The sequence below is a fragment of the Enhydra lutris genome, unplaced genomic scaffold (assembly GCF_002288905.1).
Source record: "Enhydra lutris kenyoni isolate GAN:26980312 unplaced genomic scaffold, ASM228890v2 scaffoldscaffold24, whole genome shotgun sequence".
Taxonomy (NCBI): Eukaryota; Metazoa; Chordata; class Mammalia; order Carnivora; family Mustelidae; genus Enhydra; species Enhydra lutris.
The window spans coordinates 5,627,308-5,650,095 of record NW_019154108.1 but is presented as its reverse complement, the minus strand read 5'-3'; the positions used below and the strand labels follow the sequence as shown (position 1 = coordinate 5,650,095).

The following is a 22,788-nucleotide window of genomic DNA, read 5'->3' as shown; positions in this document are numbered from 1 at the left end:
GGAATATGTCTTGCCAGCCCTTTCTGGCTTGCCAGGTCTCTGTGGATAGCTCTCTTATTCTGATATTCCTCCCTCCATGTGTACAAAATCTCTGCCCTCTAGCGGCTCTCAGGATAGCTAAGGTCCTTGTCTTAATGATTTGCAAGCTTCACTATTACACATCAGTGTTGATCTATTTTTGATCTTGGGAGGGGTCCTCTCTGCCTCTTAGATACGAATGCTCGTTTCCTTCCCCAGGTTAGGGAAGTTCCCAGCTGTGATCTGCTCATATATACCTTCAAGTCCTCTCTCTCTCCCCACCCCCTCAGAGATCCCAGTAATTCTAACATTGGAAGGTTTCGTGGAGTCATTGATCTCATTCTGTTTTCATGGGCTACTAGCTGCTTATCCCTCTCTTCCTTGGCTTCCTTCCTATCAGCTTATCTTCTAGGTCACTGATTCGTTCTGCTGCCTCATTTACCCTTGCTGTTAGAGTATCCAGTTTAGACTGCATCTCATTCAGAGCATTTTTGTAAGTTTGGTCCGATTAGATTTCCTTTCTGCCTGTAGAGATTCTGTACTGTCACTAATGCTTTTTTCAAGCCTAGCTGTTGATTGCATAATTGCTATCCTGAAGTCTATCTCTGACATCTTGTTTATATTCACATCCATTAGTTCTGTGGCAGAGGACATTGTCTCTGGTTCTTTTCTTTGTTGGGAGTTCTTCTTCCTAGTCATTCTGTCAAGAGATGGTTGAGCAAATGAACAGAGTCCAAAATATCAAACATGACCCAAGCAAAACTCATTTAAAAAGGGGGGCAGGGAAAGAGATTATAATCTCTCAGGTGGACAACGCAAGGTGATCTCCCTGTTCCTGATGGATTTTTGTTCTTTGTGTTAGAAGACACTATATCCCAAAATTGCAAAGAAATCAGAACTTATATATATCAAGATAAAATTGAATAGAATGAAAGTGGGCTAGTGTGGGTCATAAATGTATAAAACATAGATGTGAATAAAAGTTAAGCAACTTAAAAAACATAAGTTGGGAAAAAAGAATCTATTTGAAATAGGAACAGGATTAAAAAAAAAAGACCAAGAAAAGAAATATAAAATTTTAGCCTGCAGTATAAATGAGTCATGAGGGAACACCTGGAGCTCCCTGTATTATTTTCCCCTGGTGCTGGAGTTTTATAGTCCTGTGGGAAATAAGCTTGTCATTCACCTGTTGTTCCAGTCTGCCTTCTGCGGGAGAGGCCTGCTGCTGGGCTTCTCAGGTGTCTCTCCCTGGGTGGAGTTTTCCTATACCTTGTCAGCAGGATGGGCTTAATGTGAGCTGGTTGACTGTGTGACTTTTGTTCTCTGGTGGCTTGCCTTTAGATGGTAGGAGCAAATATGGCTGTTCAGGAATCTCGCCCAGAGCAGCAGTGTCGCGGACTGCCCCCTCCACCCTCCTGCCACCCCACAACAAATCCTCCAGGATTTGTTTCTACCTCTGCACATACCAAACTGCATAGACTTATGCATTTCATGCCCACTGCTCCTCTCCTGGGGGAGTCATGGGGACCCACGAACACCTCTGTGCTTTAACTCTGCAACTAGCCGTGGGCTCAAGCATGTACCCTCTTCCACAGCTCCCTGGTCATGCTGGGTCCTGCTCCAGTGTCATCTCATGGGTCACACTGCTCAGAGAGCTGTCTCTGTCATGGGTACAAGCTGTTTTATAACTCCCCTAGGGTGTTAAACAGCCTGTACCTTCTAGTCCTTTCAGGGTGGTCAGGCAGAGGGCAGCCTCCCTACTGGCTTGGGTCACAGTTTATGATGAAGGGAATTGAGAGTCCCTTCTGGGCTCGCTAACCATAACCATTCTCCCCATCTACTGCTTGGGCAGTCCATCCGTTTAGGCTCACCCCTTTCTGAGTCTCCTGGAATCCTGAGACCATAGTGATTCCCCTAGAATTCTGCCCTATTCATCCCCTATGCCCTTTTCAGAAGGAGGTGCCTCTCACTACGGCAAATTTCCAGGGTTCCCAAATTTTTGCTCCGGTGTTACATCACTTCCAGGTGGCCAGCTTATGGAGGCTCACTGCCCCCTCCATTTATCTTATGGTATTTCTCCCAAAGTTCAAGGTTCCACACCTCGTACCTTGCAAGAATAGTCATTTTTCTGCTTGTGGAGATCCAGATAAGTCTTACATGTCAGGTTGAATCTGTGTGTGTTCAGAATGGTTTGATTAGCTAAATTTGAGGGATCGGATGAAACAAGGTCCCCTACACTGCTGCCACCTTGCCCCCCTCCTTTAAGATTTCATTCTTTTTATGGCTGAGTGGTATTCTGTTATATATATGTACCACATCTTCTTTATACATTCATTCATTCATGGATATCTGGGCTCTTTCGGTAGTTTGGATATTGTTCATAAAGCTGCTATAAACATTGGGGTGCATGTATCCCTTCAAATCAGTAATTTTTTTTTAAGATTTTATTTGTTGATTTGACAGAGCACACAAGTAGGGGGAGTAGTAGCGAGAGGGAGAAGCAGGCACCCCGCTGAGCAGGAAGCCTGACCTGGGGTTTGATCCCACGACTCTGGGATCATGACCCGAGCTGAAGGCAGGGGCTTAATGGACTGAGCCACCCAGGTGCCCCTGAACCAGTACTTTTGTATCCTTTGGTAAATACCTAGTAGTATACTTGCTGGGTTGTAAGGTAGTTCTATTTTCAACTTTCTGAGGATCTCTCTACTGTTCTTCAGAATGCCTACACCAGTTTGCGTTCCCACAAATAATGCATGAGGGTTCCCTTTCTCCACATTCTCACCACTCCTGTTGTTTCCTGTGCTGTTAATTGTAGCCATTCTGACAGGTGTGAGGTGATATCCATTGTAGTTTTGATTTGTGTTTCCCTGATGATGAGTGATGTTGAGCATCTTTTCGTGTGTCTGTTGGCCAACTATAAGTCGTCTTTGGAGAAATGTCCGTTCATATCTTCTCATCTTTTAACTGGATTGTTTTTTGGGTGTTCAGTTTTATAAGTTCTTTAAAAATATATAATGGTGTGGGTAAACTGGACCACTTTCTTAAACCATACACAAAAATAATTCAAAATGGATGAAAGACCTAAATGTGAGACCTGAAACCATCAAAATCCTAGAGGAGAACACAAGCAGTAACTTCTTTGACATCAGGTGGAGTACTTCCTTACTAGATCTGTCTCCCGAGGCAAAGGCAACAAAAGGAAAAATATATTAGTGGGATGACTTCAACCTAAAATCTTCTGCATAGTGAAGAAAAAAATCAACAAAACTAGAAGGCAGCCTTCAGAATGGGAGAAGATAGTTGTGAATTACTTACTTTGACTTCTGTGATCTTGATATTTTTGAAGGGTGCAGGGTAGTTACTTTATAGAATGTTTCTTAGTTTTAGTTTGCCTTTATTTTTTCATGATTAATTTGAGTTCATATATTTTTGGCAGGAGTACCACAAAAATTATATGTTTTCTCAGTGTGTCATATCTGGCTGTATATGTTATCCATTTGTTCCATTACTGATAACTTTGGTCACTTAAGATAATGCCTCCCAGATTTCTCCATTGAAAAGCTACTGGTTTTCACCTTGTAATTAATATTTATAGGGAAATATTTTGAGATTTGGTAGATATTCTCAAACTTCAGTGTGCATCTTAATTTCATATCCTTTTGATGACTTTGCCTGGATCAGTAATTATTATATTTGTGAAATGGTGATTTTTCTAATGTAGTTCACTTTACGTTTGTTAGTTGGCATTCTACTGTAAGGAAGAGCTTTGCTTTTATTTCTTAAGATTTATTTATTTAGAGAGAGAGGAGTGGGGAGGGAATCCTCAGTCAGACTCTCCTCTGAGCAGGAAACCCAACATAAGGCTTGATCCTAGGACCGAGATCATGATCTGAGCCGGAACCAAGATTCGGCTGCTCAACTGACAGAGCCACCCAGACACCCCAAGAGAGCTTTTATTTTTAAAAAATAATTTGTGAGTATGGATTCATGGATTCTTATTTGGAATCCTATAAATGGGCTGTAATCTGTTATTATCAACTTATAATCTGTTATCTATTATTATCAACTTTTTATGCTCAGTTTGATTTTATGGCCAGTGGGCATCCCTTCAGAGCAGTGGTTTCTGTGTCCTTTTGACATTTCTTCATTGTTCTCTGAATGCTTCTTTGCTTTCTGGCTTAATATGTTCCAGGCTCATCCTTGCTTTCCCTGCTTCAGTTCTGGATTACCCATTTCTGCATGGAGCCCTGGTTCCTTTAAACGGAGGACAGTATTTAGAAGATAGGATGTGGGTGTTAGGTGTGCTCATTCTAGTTCCCCTTAGTGGAGAGAGCTACGTATATACACAGCCTCCACACACATTTTTATGTCTGTCTCACCATGAGTTCATACTAAGTACCTATAATTCCAGTTCAACACATACTGTTTTCTAGTTTTCCATTTTTCTATTTTTATATTTCCCTTCTCTGAGAGAAAAACCTGGCACTCAATATTCTTTCTTGTTTGTTCAATCTTAGAATATGTTAATTAAAAATCAGTTAGAGAATTGTTAAGTGATACCCTGTAAAAAAAAAAATAATAGTTCAGAATTCACTTTCAGTTTTTTCTTAGTCTGAAGGCAGATAGTCAAAACACTTTGTTCAAAAGTTATCTGGGTTGGTTCTTCCCTCTTCAGTGTGGTTGAATTATTCCTTTGAAACATGGTTCAGTCCGTTTTCTTGTTTTATTCCATTTTGTTTTTTCCCAATCCTTGTTGATTCTCTTACCTTTTTAATGTGTTTAAACAAAAAAGTATAGTCAGCAGTATCATTTCACTTCAATCCAACTCCATAAAACTCCTTAGATTGCATTAAATTTATAAATTAATTTGGGGAGAATTGAAATGTTTATAATGTTGAATTCTATCCAAAGATAAGAGATGTGTTTCCATTTCTCAAATCTACTTTTGAGTCTTTCAGGACTTTCAAAATTTTCTCACACAAGTTGTGCATATCTGGGACTGGGCAAATTGTTGGGGGGGCAGTTCTTTAACAACTTTCTCTGTTTCATCTATGAAAGTCTGTTTGATTAGGCTTTCTAACTTTAATGGGCTCGATTTTGGTAATCTGTATTTCTCAAGGAGAGTGTACATTTTATATATGCTTCTAAATTTGCTTAAAAGTCTGCAAAGTTAGTCTCTTATAATTGTTAAAATTCCTTCTGTTTCAGTGGTTGTTCTTGTATACTTGTGCCTTTTTTTCCCCTTAAATAAAGCTAGTTTATGGTCTCTCTCTCTTTTTTTTCAAAACAACAGGATTTCATTAGATGTAGATTTTTAAAAATTCTCTCTCATTAATTTCTGCTTGTAATATCTTGTGTTTAGTTGAGTCAGTTTTCTTCTAATCACTGCTTTCAGTGCATCTCCTAGATTGATATATACAGTATTTTGTCATTTAAAAAAAATTCTGTAGTTTTAACTCACAAGTTAATATGAGGCTTTTAAATATCCAGAGGTAAAGGCCTTTCTGGTTTTTGTTAGTAAATTCTAGTGTCTTTGCATTGTGATCAGTTTTGTTCTACTTTATGAAAGTTTTGCAGTTTTTTGCTAACTTAATATATAATCAATTTTTGTGAATGATCTGTGGGTGTGTGAGAATATTGTAAGGGTGTTTTTATTATCCATGAGGTCTACTTTGATTGTGTGGTTTAAGTTGTTTTATCTCTTAAGAAAGACCGGAGTTGGTGAGGATGTGGAGAAAAGGGAACCCTTGTGCACCGCTTGTGGGAATGTAAATTGGTGCAACCGCTGTGGAAAACGGTATGGCGGTTCCTCAAAAAATTAAAAAATAGAAATACTACAAGATCCACTTAATTCCATTACTGGATATCTATCCAAAGAAAATGAAAACGCTCATTCGAAAGATAGACGCGCCCCTAAATACACGTTTAGAATAATAGCAAGGGTATGGAAGCAATCCACACGGTCCTTGACAAATGACTGGATCAAGCATATTGATGCCCGCGCGTGCGCACGGAGAACACTGCCGAGCCGCCGAAAGGAAATGTTGCAACAAGGCAACATGGTAGACTTAGAGAGTATTATGCTCGGTGAAATAGGTCAGAGAGGCCGAGACCATGATGTCACAGAAATGTGAACACTGAAAACCAAAACAGACAAAAAACCAAGCAGACTCTCAACGACAAAGGACAAACTGGTAGTTGCCAAAGGGGAGGTGGGGGAGGAGATGGGCTAAACAGGTGAAGGAGAGAAAGAGAAACGGATTCTGCAGTTACTTAAAAAAATTGTCTTAGTTGCTTGATTTAGGTCTACTTGATCTGTCATGTAATGAGAATGGTTCATTAAAAGTTTGTTGTAACTATCTTGTGTGTGTGTTTTTAAGATTTTATTTGACAGAGATCACGCGTAGGCAGAGAGGCCTGCAGAGAGGGGGGAAGCAGGCTCCCCACCGAGCAGAGAGCCTGACTCGGGGCTCCATCCCAGGACCCTGGGATCATGACCTGAGCTGAAGGCAGAGGCTTTAACACTGGGCCACCCAGGAACCCCACTATTGTGTTTTTATGTTTCATTACATCTCTGTAGTTTTAAGCTGTTTACTGTGGTATTTGGTGCCTTTACAGAAAAAAAATTTGCTGACTCTTGATCTGGTAGATTGATTAGGGCTTGTGGGAACCAGCAGTCCCTGTGTTCTTGCCTTTTGAACACTTTTTATTTGACCTTTATTTCCTTGAGTTTCTGGAAAATACAGCTGTATTTTATGTCTGTGTGTGCTGCTTTTAATAAGTTTGCTCATTTAATTCTTTTGGCCTTTTAAGTTATTTGATCTTTTTGCCTGGAGACCTTAAGAATGTTTTTTCATCTTTAAAGTCTAATGGTTTTATTAGGGTATTTTTCTGAGTATATTATTGCAGGCTGTGTTCTCAACTGTTCGGTGAGCCCTTTCAGTATGCAGAATCAGGTCTTATTTCTGGAAATTTGTCTGTGATGGTAGTTTAATATTCTGTTTTATTTAATTTCTCTTCTGAAGGGAGTCCAGCATGTGTATGTAATTTAGTTCTTTTCTGATATAATTTTTATTTCCAGAGTTTTAGCAACTCTTATTTCTTTTTATGGCTGATTTTAGTTTTGGAATTTCTCATTCAAGGCATGTTTTCATTTCTTAAAATTCTTGTTTGAGGATATTTAATTCAACACACAGTTTTCCCTTCATGGTTTTTTGGCAGGTGAAGGGAAGAAGGTAAAGGGAGGAGTTACCAGTTAGAGTGTTTTGAGCCTTATTTTCAGTTTTCTTCCTGTGGTAGCTTCCTGTAGATGAAGGTATGTTGTTCCTTTGTCTGTCTTGGACAGGGCTGGTGATCTGGGGAGGGGTGAGATTCATAGTTCAAGTGGTCCCTCTTCTGTCAGTGCAGCAAACTGGTTTCTTTGAATACTTCAGGGTGGCAGGGGTGTGACTGTGGGGCTTCCCATTTTTCTTTGTTTTCTTTTGCCCTGAAAAATCCTGAATTTTTCCCCTTTTCCTTTTCCTTTTTTCCCCTCCAAAGAGTTTCTAAATGACTCTTCTCCCTCCCTCCCCTCCACATGGCCTCCTAGAGATTTACAGGCAATTTTAAGTCTCTTTGCTCTGAACTATCAAGATTTTGAATAGATCTTCTCATTTTGGAATGATTATAATTTAATCTTAGACTCTGCATTTCCCTTCCGTCTCCCCTCCCCCACAGTGTTTTGTGGACTCCACTCCCCCTAGAAGCCATATAAAGTCTCAGGTGTGAAGTTAAGAAGTTACTCCTTCAGAAATCAGGAGGTTTTTTCCCCTTGTTTATCTTTGGTGGGAATGTAAATTGGTGCAGCCTCTGTGGAGAACAGTTTGAAGTTCCTCAAAAAATTAAAAATAGAAATACCGTATGATCCAGTAATTCCATTACTGGGTATTTAGCCAAGGAAAATGAAAACACCTAATTGGAAAAGAGATATATATACACCCCTGTGTTTATTGCGTTATTTACAATAGCCAAGATACGGAAACAACCCAAATGTCCATACATAGATGAATGGATAAAAAAGTTGTCATATGTGTGTGTTGTGAACACACACACACACACACACACACACACACACACACACTAGAACATTGCTTGGCCATAAAAAAGATTGAGATCTTGCCGATTGCAAAACATGGATGGATCTACAGGGTGTAATGCTCAGTGAATGAGGTCAGAGAAAGACAAACCCCATAGCATTCCACTCAACACGGGAAATCTAAAAAACAGAACAGAAGCAGAAACAGGCTCATAAATACAGAGAACAAAGTGATGGTTGCCGGAGAGGAGGGCGGGGAAGTGGGCAAAATGGGTGAAGGGGAGTAGGAGGTGCAGGTTTCTGGTTACGGGATGACTAAGTTTTGGGGATGGTAAGTATAAGGGAGCCTGGACGACTAAGTTGATGAAGCGTCTGCCTTTGGCTTAGGTCGTGACCTCAGGGTCCTGGGATCGAGCCCCATGTCAGGCTCCCTGCTCAGTGGGGAATCTGCTGCTGCTTTTCTCCCAGCTTGTGTATGCATGTGTTTCCCCCACCTCCCTGGGTGTCAAATAAATAAATAAAATCTTGAAAAAGAAAAAAATATATAGCCTAGCTGAATATAGTCAATGGTATGTTAATAGTGTTGTCTGATGACAGATGGTAGTTACTCTTGTCAACAGAGTGTAATGTATAGACTTGTGGGATCACTATGTTGTACACCTGAAACTAACTTAACATTGTGTGTCAGCTATGCTTCAATTAAAAAAATGAAAAACAATTTTAGGGGATGGATAAAATGTATGATTATTAGGAGAACAAAGAAACAGCATAGACTGAGTCAGTATTCTACAAAGAAAGTGAATTTTATGAATTAAAATGAAACCTACGTAATGTCATGTGTGTTTATACGCCGGTCTGTTAAAATACTTCTTCTGCCCCTGACAAACACCTTTTCTGTGGGTTTTGATTCTTTCTTGATCTTATCAGATAATGTCAGCGGAAAGTGTTCAGAGACAAATCAATACTTTCTCAAATAATCTTCAAATGGTTTATTGACTAAACTGAGGTATAGTTTTTTATCATCAAGAACAACCAAATTTGTACATGTTCAGGTAATGCAACTAATTCTAGACTAACCAATAGCAATTGTAAAATACCTTCAATTGTAAGATGCATTCCAATTTAAGTTAAAATGCGAAAAAAAGTTTTAAAATTGAAGAAATATTGTTGAGTTCAGTTGAGTAAGTACAGGCTGTGACAAGAGTAGCTTTGGTGTAAGACATTAAGGGCTGTGTCTTGGGTTTTGTTCATGATGAAACAATTACATAGCACTGTAAAGCACCTTGGCAGTAAATTGTTTCGAACAGGATAGATCTGCCTTTTACTGAGCTTCCTAGTGTAAGATTCCAATATATAGCGTTTTAGAAGAGAGATTGGTTTAGTAGCCAACAGGAACTGTTGGAATCGGTTAATATAAGCAAACGGGTCTCATTTCAAACACTTGTCTTAAACTTCTGCTTTTACATGAAAGTTTGTAATAATTTTTTGTCTGTAGCTTTAGGAGAAATAGGTGAAAAGGATAGGTATTGGTGAAATTGAGAATAGTTAGACAAAGTGAGAATCAGAATCTTAAACAGGCTATTGATGACTATCTTGGTATTTTGAAAGCTAGAATATTTACAGATTTTATAGATCTGCCATCTCCTTGTTGCTTCTTGTCATAATTGTGTATGACCTATGGATGAAATAAGGCAGCTTTTTTTTTTTTTTAAGATTTTTATTTTTTTTTTATTTGACAGACAGAGATCACAAGTAGGCAGAGAGGCAGGCAGAGAGAGAGGGAAGCAGGCTCCCTGCTGAGCAGAGAGCCCAATGCGGGGCTCGATCCCAGTACCCTGGGATCATGACCTGAGCCGAAGGCAGAGGCTTTAACCCACTGAGCCACCCAGGTGTCCCACGGCAGCTTTTAATCTGCCAGTATTTGTTGAGCATCTCCTCTGTCCCAGGCACAGTGCTGAAGGTCTCTGCCTTCATGAAGCTAACATTTTTTTTTTAATTTTAAGATTTTATTTATTTGAGAGAGAGAGAGTGCACCAAGAGCGGGTAAGATCAGAGGGAAAAGTAGACTCCCCACTGAGCAGGGAGCCTGATGCGGGACTAGATTCTGGGACTCCATGACTCCTGGGTCATGACCTGAGTTGAAGAAAGTCCTTTAACCAGGTGAGCCACCCAGGTGCCCTGAAGCTAATTACATTTTAATGGTAAAGTAAAACTTGGAGTAAATGACAAAATGGTGATTTTAGCTTGTGATTAGTGCTAAGAAGGAAATCAACAGGATATTGCTCCTCCTTTAGCAGAGAAGAGTGTGTGGAAAGACTACTTTCTAGAGTAGTCAAGAAAACTTTCTTTTTGAGAATGTAAAATTAAAACTGAGATCTGAAGCAAGAGAGTGATGCGGCCGTGTGAAAATGGAATAGCATCCTGGGTAGAGAGGTGTAAAAGCCTGGAGGTGAAAGCTTGGTGTTCACTGGAAATTAAGTCATTGTGACTGGAAGGGAGTGAGCAGAGGGGAGACTACACCAGGTGAGGTTGGAGAAATAAGCAAGGACCATAAATACCATGAGCCTTCTTAGCTGCAGGAAGGAATTATTTTCCCCATCCCACCCCCACTTCCCCTTTGGCAACTATCAGTTCTCTGTATTTAGGGGGTACAGGAAGGAATTTTATCAAGCAGGCAATTAACAGAATTTGATTAAGTTTCTAAAAGATCTCCTGAGTTTTTAATGGCTATATTGAGAAAGGGCAAAAAAGGAAGTACAGTCTATAACTATTAGACTCTCTCTCTCGTCTAGGCAAGAAATGGCTTGCAGGGGAGTGACAGTAGAAATGGAGAGGAGTAAGTAGTTTTCACCTGGGTAAAAACCAGTGGACCTTGCTGGTGGATTGAAAAGAAATAAAGACCATGCTTAGGTTAGTAGACGGGGAGGAAAGAGAGGAGCAAGTTTAGAATGTTTTTTGAGGCCCTTGTGAGGTAAGATCTAGAAATAACAAAGCAGGCAGCTGGTGGTCCTGGCCTAGAGCTCAGTGGAGAGGTTAGGATAACACCAGCATTCATTTCGCAAGGTGCCAGGCACTGTTCTCAGCACTGAAAATACAATGAAGAGAGACCAGGCTTCTCCTTTAATGGATCTTACAGCATATCGACGAGGTCACTTGGCAGAGGGCGAAAAGAGACCCAGCACAGAGCCCTGCAAGCTCTGACATTTTAAAACTGGGCAGAGACTGACTTGTGGTGGTCTCAGCCCCTCAGCCGGCAGTTACGGCGTGTTACATATCGTCCGAGCCGCCATCAGTGCGGTTTGGGATGAAGATACGAGGAAGAAAACTAGGATCATAGATGCAGTAATTTCACAGATCTCATGGGGGTACATGGTAGGGCAGGGATGTTTGTTCGCTTTTGTTCTCTGGATTATCTCATTCTTTTGGTTTGTGAGTTGTGGTGTTTCTGTCTTGTATGCTTTCTTTAAATGTCTGATTGTCCTTGGTTATGTTCATGCTTAGAAGTTGGGCTACAAAGCTGACTTAAGTGCTCTGTATTCTGTGGGGATAATCAACCAGTTGGGCTTTACTATAGGGAAAGCAGATGAGGGAGCTGGATGTTAAGTGAGAATCCTGAATGCCACGATATTGAGGGCTTTGCCTTAAGGTACCAGCACCCATTCTCGCTGCCAGGTTCTCCTACAAACAGTTCACTTCTTTGTACAGCATCAGGGAATTGACCATTCTTTGTTCAGAAGTAGTTCAGCTTCCTGTCTTACCTCTGCTCTCTGGCCAGGGACATGCGCGTGGGTTCACAGCCTCTTTTGACTTCCAGTAGGCAGATCTCTTGTGTGGCTGGGTCTGTGAGGACTGAAGGCTGTGACTTCCTTTGTCTAGCCTCCTTGGTTACCATTCCTTCACTTACTTTCTGTATCCCACACATTTGTTAAACTCTCTTCCATGGAGGCCTCTTTCTCTTTTCCCTTTGTTGTGGACTGCTACTGTTTTTTTTCTTTGACTGTCATTTGGTGGAGTCTTGGGAGCAAGAGGAGATAAATTTATGCATTTTTAAATCAGAAGCACCAGAATTATAGTTTTAAAGGGTGCAACTTTATATTTTGATGTCCCTTTAGAATCGTTTTTTCTTAGCCCAATTTATTGAGTTTATTTTTAACCAGTATTGGGGCAGCTCTTGTACATAAGGCCTGAGACTAGGTTTTGTGGGAAATATGGGAAAGAGTGGCATGATTGTCCTAGCCCTCCATGCCCCCTGTCTAGCAAGAGCAATAAAGATGCTCGAGTTTGTCTATGATAATTTCTGATAACTCTTAAAAGCATTTCAAAAGATGATACATCAGGGAGAAATCACTTCAGTGTAAGGGCTGGAAATATATGAAATACTTTATGGGGTATATGGTTCTCCTGGAAAGATGAATAGAATTTCTATGAATGGAGATTTAGGTTGAAAGGAGAACCTTCTAAGAGACGGAAATGGCCTGAACAGTGACTCAAAGGACTGAAAGAACAGAACCTTGAAGAGAAACTAGAGACTCCATTTAACTAGAGTATAGAGCCTGTGTAGCTGCCAGGTGATAGTGGCTCTGAGCAAGGTAAAGGCTGGGCTATCCTTGAAAAGGAGGAGGAATCTTAACCCTGAAACAGGAGGAAAGGAGATCATTGAGACCTTTTCAGATAAGCAAAGAGGAGTGTCGAGGCCTTTAGACATGATTTGAGTGAATGAGATATAGTGTTGGACAGAATTACCCAAAAGACCTGACTCACTTGTGACCTTATGACTTTAGAGTAGAATTTCATAAAAGAAGTCCATCTAAGATGTGTCAAAGCTAGAGCTAGATTTGAAGCACCAAAGTGAATATTAATAGCTTAACAAAGTGTACAAAGCAGTTTTGATTTTTGACAAATTTTTAGAATGAATCTTCCTTTACTAGAAAATACACTCCTATTTTTAGGGGGATTGGTGGGATGATTTTCGGGAAGAGAATCAAGAAGAAATGTCAGAGAAAGACCAATATCATATGATTTCATCATATGTGGAATTTAAGAAGTAAATGATTGTAGGGGGGAAAAGAGAGAGGCAAACCAAGAAACAGACTCTCAACTATAGAGAACAAACTGATGGTTACCAGGGGGAGGGGGATGGTGGTATGGGTGAACTAGGTGATTGGGATTAAGGTGTGCACTTGTGATGAGTGCAGGGTGATGTATGCAACTTTTTAATCACTAAATTGTACACCCAAAACTAATGTTACACTCTAAGTTAACTAACTGGAATTTAAATAAAAAATTAAGTAAAAACAGATGACCAACAATGTCATTTTTAACAGTTTAACTGTAGGTTTGGAAGCATTTTTCCCTGGGATCAGATTTCCATAGCTTTGTTCTTGGGTTTGTTTTTAATTCTGGAATACATTGTTGGGTTTTCAGTTGCGTTTATTTCAAATATGATCTGCAATGGAAATGTGTATATGAGGTACTAAACTTGGGTTTTAAGTTCTGGAAAAGGAGCCAAATTAACTGGAATTTTAACTATTACCTGATTCTGTGTGCGTATGTAAGAACGTAGGCTTTGTGTCAACCTGAGCTTCATTGTAGAGTTAGAGTTTTGTGAATCCTATTTACTGCATCACTTTTTAGAAAAGCAGTGAGAGAAATTCTTAATCTTATATTTAGGTAGTCTTCCATTCGGTTAAATAATTTAAGTGTAGATAACTGATTTTTTACACTTAGGTTTAACAAGTTTATAATTTTAAATGATTCTTGCTAAGTTCCGGCAAGCTTTGAATTATGCGGGTACTATTCCTTTGAGTCTCAATACACTGTACTCGGTGAAAAGATATAGGTTTGTACTGATTTTCATTGAAAAATATGCTATTTGTTTGTTCCTCTCAATTATTAACCTTCTGAGAGCTCCCCCCCCCCCCCCCCGCCAAACATCAGCTTCTCAGTGGTCCCTCTCCTGGCTGCCTTATCTAAAATGTCACCTCTCCAACATTTCACATTTTTTTCCTCCTCAGAACTTGTCTTTATCTAATTTACTGTGTATTATGCCTACATCTTTTTTTGATCTGTCTTCCTTACTAGAAAGTAGGTTTTGTGTGGGCAGGAGTTTGTGTTTCACTCTTTTTCTTCTCCTTCCTTCTTCCTCCTTCCTCCTTCTTCCTTCTTCTTCTTCCTCTTTTTTAAAACTAGGCTCCACACCCATGAGCCCATGTTTCATTCAATACTGCATCCCTGGTGCCAAGAACAGTACCTGGTAAATAGTGTGCACCGGTAAACAGTTGTCCGACAACTTGACATTAACTGTAGTTGTTAATGTGTCTCTCTGTGTTAAGATGCTCATTTTATTTCAAGGTAGAATTTACCTGTTCCAATTGTGTATGGTTTGCATAGCATCATGAATTTGCATCAGAGGAGATAACATTTTAAAAAAATCTTTTCTAAAAATCCATTTTTTGTTTGTTAAATGAAAAACCTTAATTTTTGAGTAACAGTGTCAGTTTTTCTTAAATGATTTTAACTAGGGAAGTTAGAAATCTGGCATATAAAAATCTTTAAGCAGTGCTACTGCCATTGAGGATATTAAATCCTTTTTCCGTACAGGTGCAAGTGGCATGAAGAAAATGATATTCTCTTCTGTGCTTTAGCTGTTTGCAAGAAAATTGCGTAAGTTGGAGAAAGGCATTTCGTCGAAATGCTCTGTTCTGCATTGAGTGCTTTGCCATTTTGCTTGCTGTTGCCTCTGCAAACAGGGTTAAATACTGTTGACCTCTATTTCCGTAATTCCCTTCTAAGACAAAGGGTTGGTTTTCTGTGGGTTTTTTTTGTTTGTTTTGGTTTTTGGTTTTTTGGGGTTTTTTTTTGTTTGTTTGTTTTTTAACTTCATGTTACTTTTATTCTGTCCATGTCATACTTGCTTGGTATAGTTCCCACCTGAGTAATTTGGGTGAACCTTCAGAAGCACTTAGTGAAAATTTTCCTTGTAGGACATGAAATTCCCTAATATCATGAACAACAACATTTCCTTCTTAAAGTGCTCAAAAAATATAGACACTTTTCTCTTTTTAGTAGTGAAAGTACCTGGAGCCTCAGATCTTTGGGTGCTTTGGTGGTCCCTTCACATGCTGGTTACAGTGGGTTCTGAGATAAACAAGTGCTTTAAAGTTGTAGCCTAATTTCTGTTTATGCCCTTTACCTGCCTTAAATATTTGAGAATTCTGGTAATCTTTACTTTTAATCCTATTCCCTTGTAATGAATCTGAAATTTTATGTGGTACTCAGAGTATTGCTTCCCAGTAATGGCCGGTTTATGGTATGTATGCTACCCAGCCCCAGGTCTTCTCCAAATCTCTCAATTTCTTTTTTCCCCAATTTAGAACTGTATATCTTACATGCTTTTTCTTTATATTAGAAATTGTTAAAATAGGAATCATTTTAAAATGAATTAGATCAGGTTCTGATAATGAGCTTTTATTTCCTTTTGAAGGTACTGCATCAGTAATTCTCTAGCCACTCTCTTTGGAATCCAGCTTACGGAGACTCATGTACCGCTTCAGGATTATCAGGCCAGCAACAGTGTGACACCCAAAATGGTTGTATTGGATGCAGGGCGTTACCAGGTAAAGAACTGACTTTTCGGAGCTACTGATCACTTTACCTGCGCTGCTCAGTGAGCTCCTGCTCAGCAGCAGCTAAAGATCGGGACTTCCGTTCTTTTTTCTAAAACATTTTTTAAGATTTTTTTTTTTAAAAGATTTTATTTATTTGTTAGAGAGAGAGAGAGAGCATGTGGGAGCACAGGCAGACAGAGTGTCAGGCAGAGGCAGAGGGAGAGGGAGAAGCAGGCTCCCCGCCGAGCAAGGAGCCCGATGTGGGACTTGATCCCAGGACTCCGGGATCATGACCTGAGCCGAAGGCAGCTGCTTAACCAACTGAGCCACCCAGGTGTCCCCATTTTTTAAGATTTTTTATGGAATGTCAAGCACTTTTTTTAAAAGATTATTTTTTTTAAATTTTATTTTTAATAAACATATAATATATTTTTATCCCCAGGGGTACACGTGTGTGAATCGCCAGGTTTACACACTTCACAGCACTCACCATAGCACATACCCTCCCCAATGTCCATAACCCCACCCCCCCTCTTCCAACCCCCCTCCCCCCATCAACCCTCAGTTTGTTTTGTGAGATTGAGTCACTTATGGTTTGTCTCCCTCCCAATCCCATCTTGTTTCATTTACTCTTCTCCTACCCCCTTAACCCCCCATGTTGCAAAAAGTTGTTTTTTTTTTTATTTGAGAGAAAGAGCACACAGTGGGGGGGGCAGAGGGAGAGGGAGCAGTTACCCGGCTGAGCACAGAGTAAGACCAGGATGGGCCTGCCTCCATCCCAGGATTCTGAGATCTTAACCTGAGCTGAAATCAAGAGTCGGCCGGCTGCTCGGCTGCTCAACTGACGGAAGCCACCCAGGCACCCCTGGGATGTCACATGCTTCTTAATCCAGTGGGACCCAGTTGCATAAATCTTATTCCTTCCTGGTGTATTTTCTATTATATTTAATGACGTTTTAAGAAAGTTAACATTAGCAGTTAGTCTTTATACAAATCATATCCAGAATTCATTCCAGAAATTAATATCTGAATGTAGATAATATAAACATTTAAAATATTTACCTCTAAAATGTATGAGACCTGATTCAGGGTTTGATTAAAAGCTATCTAATTTCCCTAGCAGCTTCCGTGCTTGCAGTTTACTAGTAGACTTCGTCTACTACAACAGCACAGCAGCTGAGAGTATAGACTCTGGAGTCAGAATTCCTGAATTGGATTTCAGGCCTGCTCCGTACAGGCTGTGTGACTTTATGCAAATTACTTGAACTTTCTGTGCTGATTCCTTATCTGTAAAACAAGAACAGTAATAAGGGCTAGCAGTTGTAGGATTAAATGCTACTGTATATGAAAATGCCAAGAACTCTGCCTTGGAACATAGTAGGTAATAAATAAACTATTGTTATTTAAAAACGGTTCATAAAACAATGAAAAGGAAACCCCCAAAACTGATAACAATCGATAGTTGGTTGACAAACACTAACCCTGATTAACTCTAACTCTTCACCTGCTCTATTCCTATACTCCTGTAGCTAAATGAAGCTGAAAAGAAACTGTCTATACTGACTGGTCTTGTTAAATATTACTGCCAACTTCAAGTGAGCTGTTAGTGGAACACTGTCCATTGTCCAAGTGTTGCTTCAATCTGTGTTTGACATACCTGATGCCCTTGCCTCCTCTTCTCTGAGGAAACAGAAGCAGTCAGAAGAGATATGCTACGTTTGCCAACCACTGCATCTACCACGTACTCTGCTTTGACTCCTGTTTTAATGCATGAATTGTCTGTGCTCCTTCTAAGACCTTCAGTTTATGTTATAGATCTTACTCTCTTACCTGCTCAAAGATACGGCTCCAACAATTTACTTCTCTTTCTTACATCATCAGGGTTTCTCTCCGTTCTGAATCCTTCTTATCAGGAAACATGCTACAGTCTCATCTTTAAAAATAACCCTCTCCTGATCCTGTAATTCCCCTCCAAACACTGCCTTCTGCTTCCCTGTACAGCAGTACTCTTCAAAAGTTGATTACACATTGGAAAAATGGGTGTTAATTGGTATTTTATAAAGAATACTTTGAAATTGAAGTAGATGATCCAATAATTGATAAGAAATAAAACTTTCTCCCCTTGTATTTTTCTTTGTTACTTATAGAAGCTAAAGGTTGGGAGTCCAGGATTTTCTCATTTCAGCCCTTCTAATCAGGAACAAAGACCAAACACACCCACTGGTAAGCATCTTCTGTTTCCTAAGAATGAGCCTCAGCAAGTGTAGGGTACAGTATGGTACTTAAACAGATGCTCTAAATTAGCTTTAAGATACAGGATCTTGTTGAATTGAGAGCTTAACTTGGCATTTTTAGCACCTGAAACAATTTGGATATGTACATTTTTGTATCACTTTAACATAATTTAACTTAGCCTCCAGACTTTTGTTCAAGGTGTTTAAAATAAAGCATGTTATTCTTGTAGCAGTTATAGTTGTTTTTTTTTTTTAAGATTTTATTTATTTGAGAGAGAGAATGAGAGGTGGGGAGGGTCCGAGGGAGAAGCAGCCTCCCCACTCAGCAGGGAGCCTGATGCAGGACTTGATCACAGGACTCCAAGATCATGGCCTGAGCTGAAGCCAGTCGCTCAACCAACTGAGCCACTCAGGCGTCCAGTAGCAGTTACAGTTTTATAATTTTGTGATGTCTTTGGGCAGACAGGAAAATTTAAAACCTAGGGACATGAACTTTCAAGTGGTGCCTGAAGAACTTCAATTAAGGTTTCTGCGGCTAAAACAAAAATATTCTTAATTCAACCTAATGCCTTTACTCTGAGCATCTTTTCCTAAGAATCTCTGTCCTGTTCATGAAAGGTCTACAGTGGAATAAGAGTCAGTCAAGGGATCTCTATATAATAAAACCTTAAAACTGCCACATTTCTCTTCTTGTATTTCCAATGTCCTTAGGTGACTATCCATCTGGGGTGAGAATTTCTGGCCAAAACAGCAGTGTTCGGGGAAGAGGGATTACCCGCTTGCTAGAGAGCATCTCCAATTCCTCCAGCAATATCCACAGATTCGCCAACTGTGAGACTGCACTCTCGCCTTACATGTCCCAAAAAGATGGATACAAATCTTTTTCTTCCTTATCTTAATGATGGTACTTTTTCAATTTCTGGAAAAATAACAGGCCCAACTTCCCTTCTGACTACAGTCATATTAAACAGATCACATCAATGATAAGTGTCACCACTGTAAAAACTACTTAATTTGTAAGGAATTTCTGTTTCATAGTAAAAATAATTGTGGCTGGAGAAGATCTTGGCATTTTTGCTTTTTTTAAATTTTTTTTCCGAGGGGTGGTTCTACTTCCTGACTGTATGATGTGAACACCATTAAAGTTTTGAGTCCTTTAAGAACAAAACTGGCATTTGAGAGTTGTGCTTTTGGGAATATTTTGATAATCTTTCCCTCTACAATAAAGGTATTGAAAGGAAAGGGTTTTTAAATAAGGTGTTAATCTCTTTCTTCCCATTATGAAATGTTGGAACCTTAATGAGTACCTACTTTATGGACATATATATCCTCTTGTGAAATCCTTACAACCACTCTGAGGAAGGAGATTACCTCCATTTTACACACACACACACACACACACAAGCTCAGAGATTCAGGTCATATTCAGGAGAAACTGTTAACTGACTCCAAAGACTTTCTTATATATGGCACTGTCTTCTACTTCCTTTTCATCTATTTTTGGTAATCTTTGAATAAGAAACAGCTCACACAATGTAAGTTTATATTACATTTTCTACTGGCAGATTTTTAAAAAAATCTTACATCCAAACTTTGAACACGTATCTTTCTTCAAAATGAGCATGACAGAAGGGCACCTGGGTGGCACAGTCGGTTGTGTTCCCACTCTTGATTTTTGGCTTAGGTCATGATCTCAGGGTTGTGAGATCAAGTCCTACCTTAGGTTCCCATGTTGGGTGGGGAGCCTGTTTAAGATTCTTTCTCTGCCCCCCACCCCCGCCTCTTTTCCTCTGTGGGGGGGGAAATTAGCATGACAATAATAGGGTTGGCTGAGGAAGTGAAGGAAAGGACTAAAATTATAATTTGATCCACAGATTTAGGTGCCTAAATCTTGTGCCATCTGAATTTAATCCTGTGTTCTAAAACTTATATTTTTAAAATTTTATAGGAAATGTTACACTTTTGAGGTACATGTGTCAGATAAACCAAAACAGTAGGTCCCAGGAATTTACTTTAGAAGAATAGCTGTTCTTTCTCTTGAGAGCTAATCAACTTCCAAACCATATTAGTAAAATTCAGATTCCTTTTTTCCCTCCCAAAATTCTTCTGGCAGCAAATCTGAGGTATTAACTACCCTTCAAGAAGACCATGAGTGCGGGGGATACTACTAGCAATCCTGGTTGAAAGTGGTTCCTGTGCCATCTTCAGGGGCATTTTCTTTGTGTTCTCTGACAGCACTTAGAGCTTTTAATTGTTGCTCTTTGAGTTCAGGACCTATCTTTTCCTCAGTTGCCAACTTTAGGATGCCCATACTGCTGTACAAGATGTTCAGTAAATGTCTGCTTACACACACACACACACAATGGAATATTAGCCCTAAGAAAGAATGAACTACCACTATTCACAATGACATGGTTGGAGCTAGAAAGTATTATGCCAGCGAAATAAGCCAAAGAAAGACAAATACCATATGATTTCACTCATATGTGGATTTTGAGAAACAAATGATCGTAGAGGGGGAAAAAAGGCAAACCAAGAAATAGACGCTTAACTCTATAGAGAAAAGAACTGATGGTTACCAGAGGGGAGGGGATAGAGAGATGGGTTAAAAAATAAGTGTTGGGGATTAAGGAGTGCACTTGTGAGGAGCACTGAGTGTTGTAAGTAAGTGTTGAATCCGTAAATTGTACACCTGAAACTTTAAAAAAAATTCCATTTCAAATAATGGAGAAGGAATGCCAAAATCCCAAATCCACATCCAACGGTAAAGTACTGTATGAGGAAAGAAGCCCACCTTTCCTGTGGACTGCTGATGTAAACGATTTGTTTCACTTGTTTAATGAGCATGTTTTGAGGGTGTGCTAAGTGCTGAGTAAAAGCTACTGCGGTGAATAAGGATGTTTCCCTGCCTTCAAGGAACTTTGTTTCATGGATGTAATAAATGATTAACCTGTTACTCAACGTGCTAAAATACATGGATTAATGGACTAGAATTGGGAATCCAGAAATAAATCTCCTATTTATGGACAATTGATTTGACATTTGTGTCAAGACCATTCAATGGGGAAAAAAGAATTGTCTTTCAACAAGTGGTGCTAGGACATTTGGATACTCACCTTCAAAAGAATGAATTTGGACCCTACCATTTATAAAAATTAGCTCAAAATGGTTGAAAAACTTTAAGAACTAGAACTATACACCTTTTAAAAGGAAATATAAGAGTAAATCATGACATTTTATGGGGCATTGGTTTCTTAAGATAGCAAATGTAAAAGCAACAAAAGAGAAAAATAGGTAAATTGGACATCATCAAAATTAAGCCTAGTAGAAGTGTCTCTGTACATTAAAAGACACTATCAAAGTCAAAAGACAGTCCACAGGAATGGGAGAAAATATTTGGAAATCATTTATCTGATAAGGGTCTGGAATCCAGAATATATAAATAACTCTTACGCAACAGTAAACGGACATCTTAATTTAAAAATTGGTATGGTGTTGGGTGGCTCAGTCAGTTGAGCATCTGCCTTTGGCTCAGGTCATAATCCCAGAGTCCTGGGATTGAGCCCTACATCAGTCTCCTTGCTTGGCAGGGAGTCTGCTTCTCCTTCCTCTGCCTCTCCCTCTGGTTTGTAATCTCTCTCACTCTCTCTCAAATAAATAAATAGAATCTTAAAAAAAATAAAAATGGCTATGATGTCTTTTAAGTTCTTTTGCCCATTTTTTAATTGGGTGGTTCATTTTTTTAGGGTTTAGAAGCTCTTAATACTATTTAGATAAGTTATGTATCACGTGTCTTTCACAAATACTTTTTTGCAGTCTGTAGCTTTTCATTTTCTTTATATTGTGTTTTGTAGAACAGATTTTTTTTTAAAAGACTTTATTTATTTGATAGAGAAATCACAAGTAGGCAGAGAGGCAGGCAGAGAGTGGTGGTGAAGCAGGCTCCCCGTTGAGCAGAGAGCCCGACACAGGGCTCAATCCCAGGACCCTGAGACCATGACCTGAGCCAAAGGCAGAGGTTTAACCCTCTGAGCCACCTGGGTGCCCCAGAGCAGAATTTTTAATGAAGTCCAGCTTATTGATTTCTATAAAAGTTATTTCCATATTCAAGGTTATATAGATTTCTTCTTCTAGGATTTTTATAGTTTTGTGTTGTACATTTGAGTTTATAATCCAGCTTGAGTTAAATATGAAAAATATAAATTCTGTGACAGATTCATTATTTTTGCATTTGGATGTTTAGTTGTTCCAACACCATTTTGAAAAGACCATCTTTTATCTACCGTGTTAACCTTTGCTTTTTTGTCAAAAGTCAATTAACCATATTTAGGTGGGTCTTTTCTGTTCCACTGATCTGTTGTCTGTTTCAGTAGTATGCTGTCTTGATTACTGTTGCTTTATAGAAAGTCTCGAAGTAGTCCTTTGACATTGTTCTTCAATGTTGAGTTGGTTGTTCTGGATCTTTCAGCTTCCCATGTGTATACTTTAAAACTGGCTTGTTAATATTCACAAAATAACTTGCTGGGATTTTGATTGGAATTGTATCAAATCTGTAGATCAACTTGGGAAGAACTGACATCTTCACAATATTGAGTCTTCCTGTCTAAGAATATGGGATATCTCTCCATTAATTTAATTCTTCTTTGTTGTCTTTCATTAGTTTTATAGTTTTATTCATATAGATCTAGTACATATTTCATTAGACTTATAACTAAGTATTTCATGTTTAGGGGTTGCTAATGGAAATAATTTTTATAAAGTATTTAAAGAATGTATTTTGTTAGAGGAGTTTTAGATTCACAGCAAAGTTTAAAGGAAGCTACAGAGATCTATATGTCCCCTGCCCCCACACATG

At 39.2% G+C, this 22,788-nt stretch overlaps 1 protein-coding gene across 3 annotated transcripts in view; it reads left to right on the top strand.

Annotated features, from left to right (window-relative positions):
- LOC111150845 (maelstrom spermatogenic transposon silencer) overlaps positions 1-19,069 on the top strand; it is a 36,903-nt gene extending 17,834 nt beyond the window's left edge. For all 3 annotated transcript variants that reach the window (XM_022508475.1, XM_022508476.1, XM_022508474.1), the window contains 4 exons: positions 14,693-14,755; positions 15,576-15,708; positions 17,847-17,922; positions 18,645-19,069. In XM_022508475.1, coding sequence (XP_022364183.1) covers positions 14,693-14,755; positions 15,576-15,708; positions 17,847-17,922; positions 18,645-18,832 — 460 coding nt within the window. In that variant the 3' untranslated portion in view covers positions 18,833-19,069. The remainder of the gene's footprint in view (positions 1-14,692; positions 14,756-15,575; positions 15,709-17,846; positions 17,923-18,644) is intronic.
- The last annotated feature ends 3,719 nt before the right edge of the window (positions 19,070-22,788 follow it).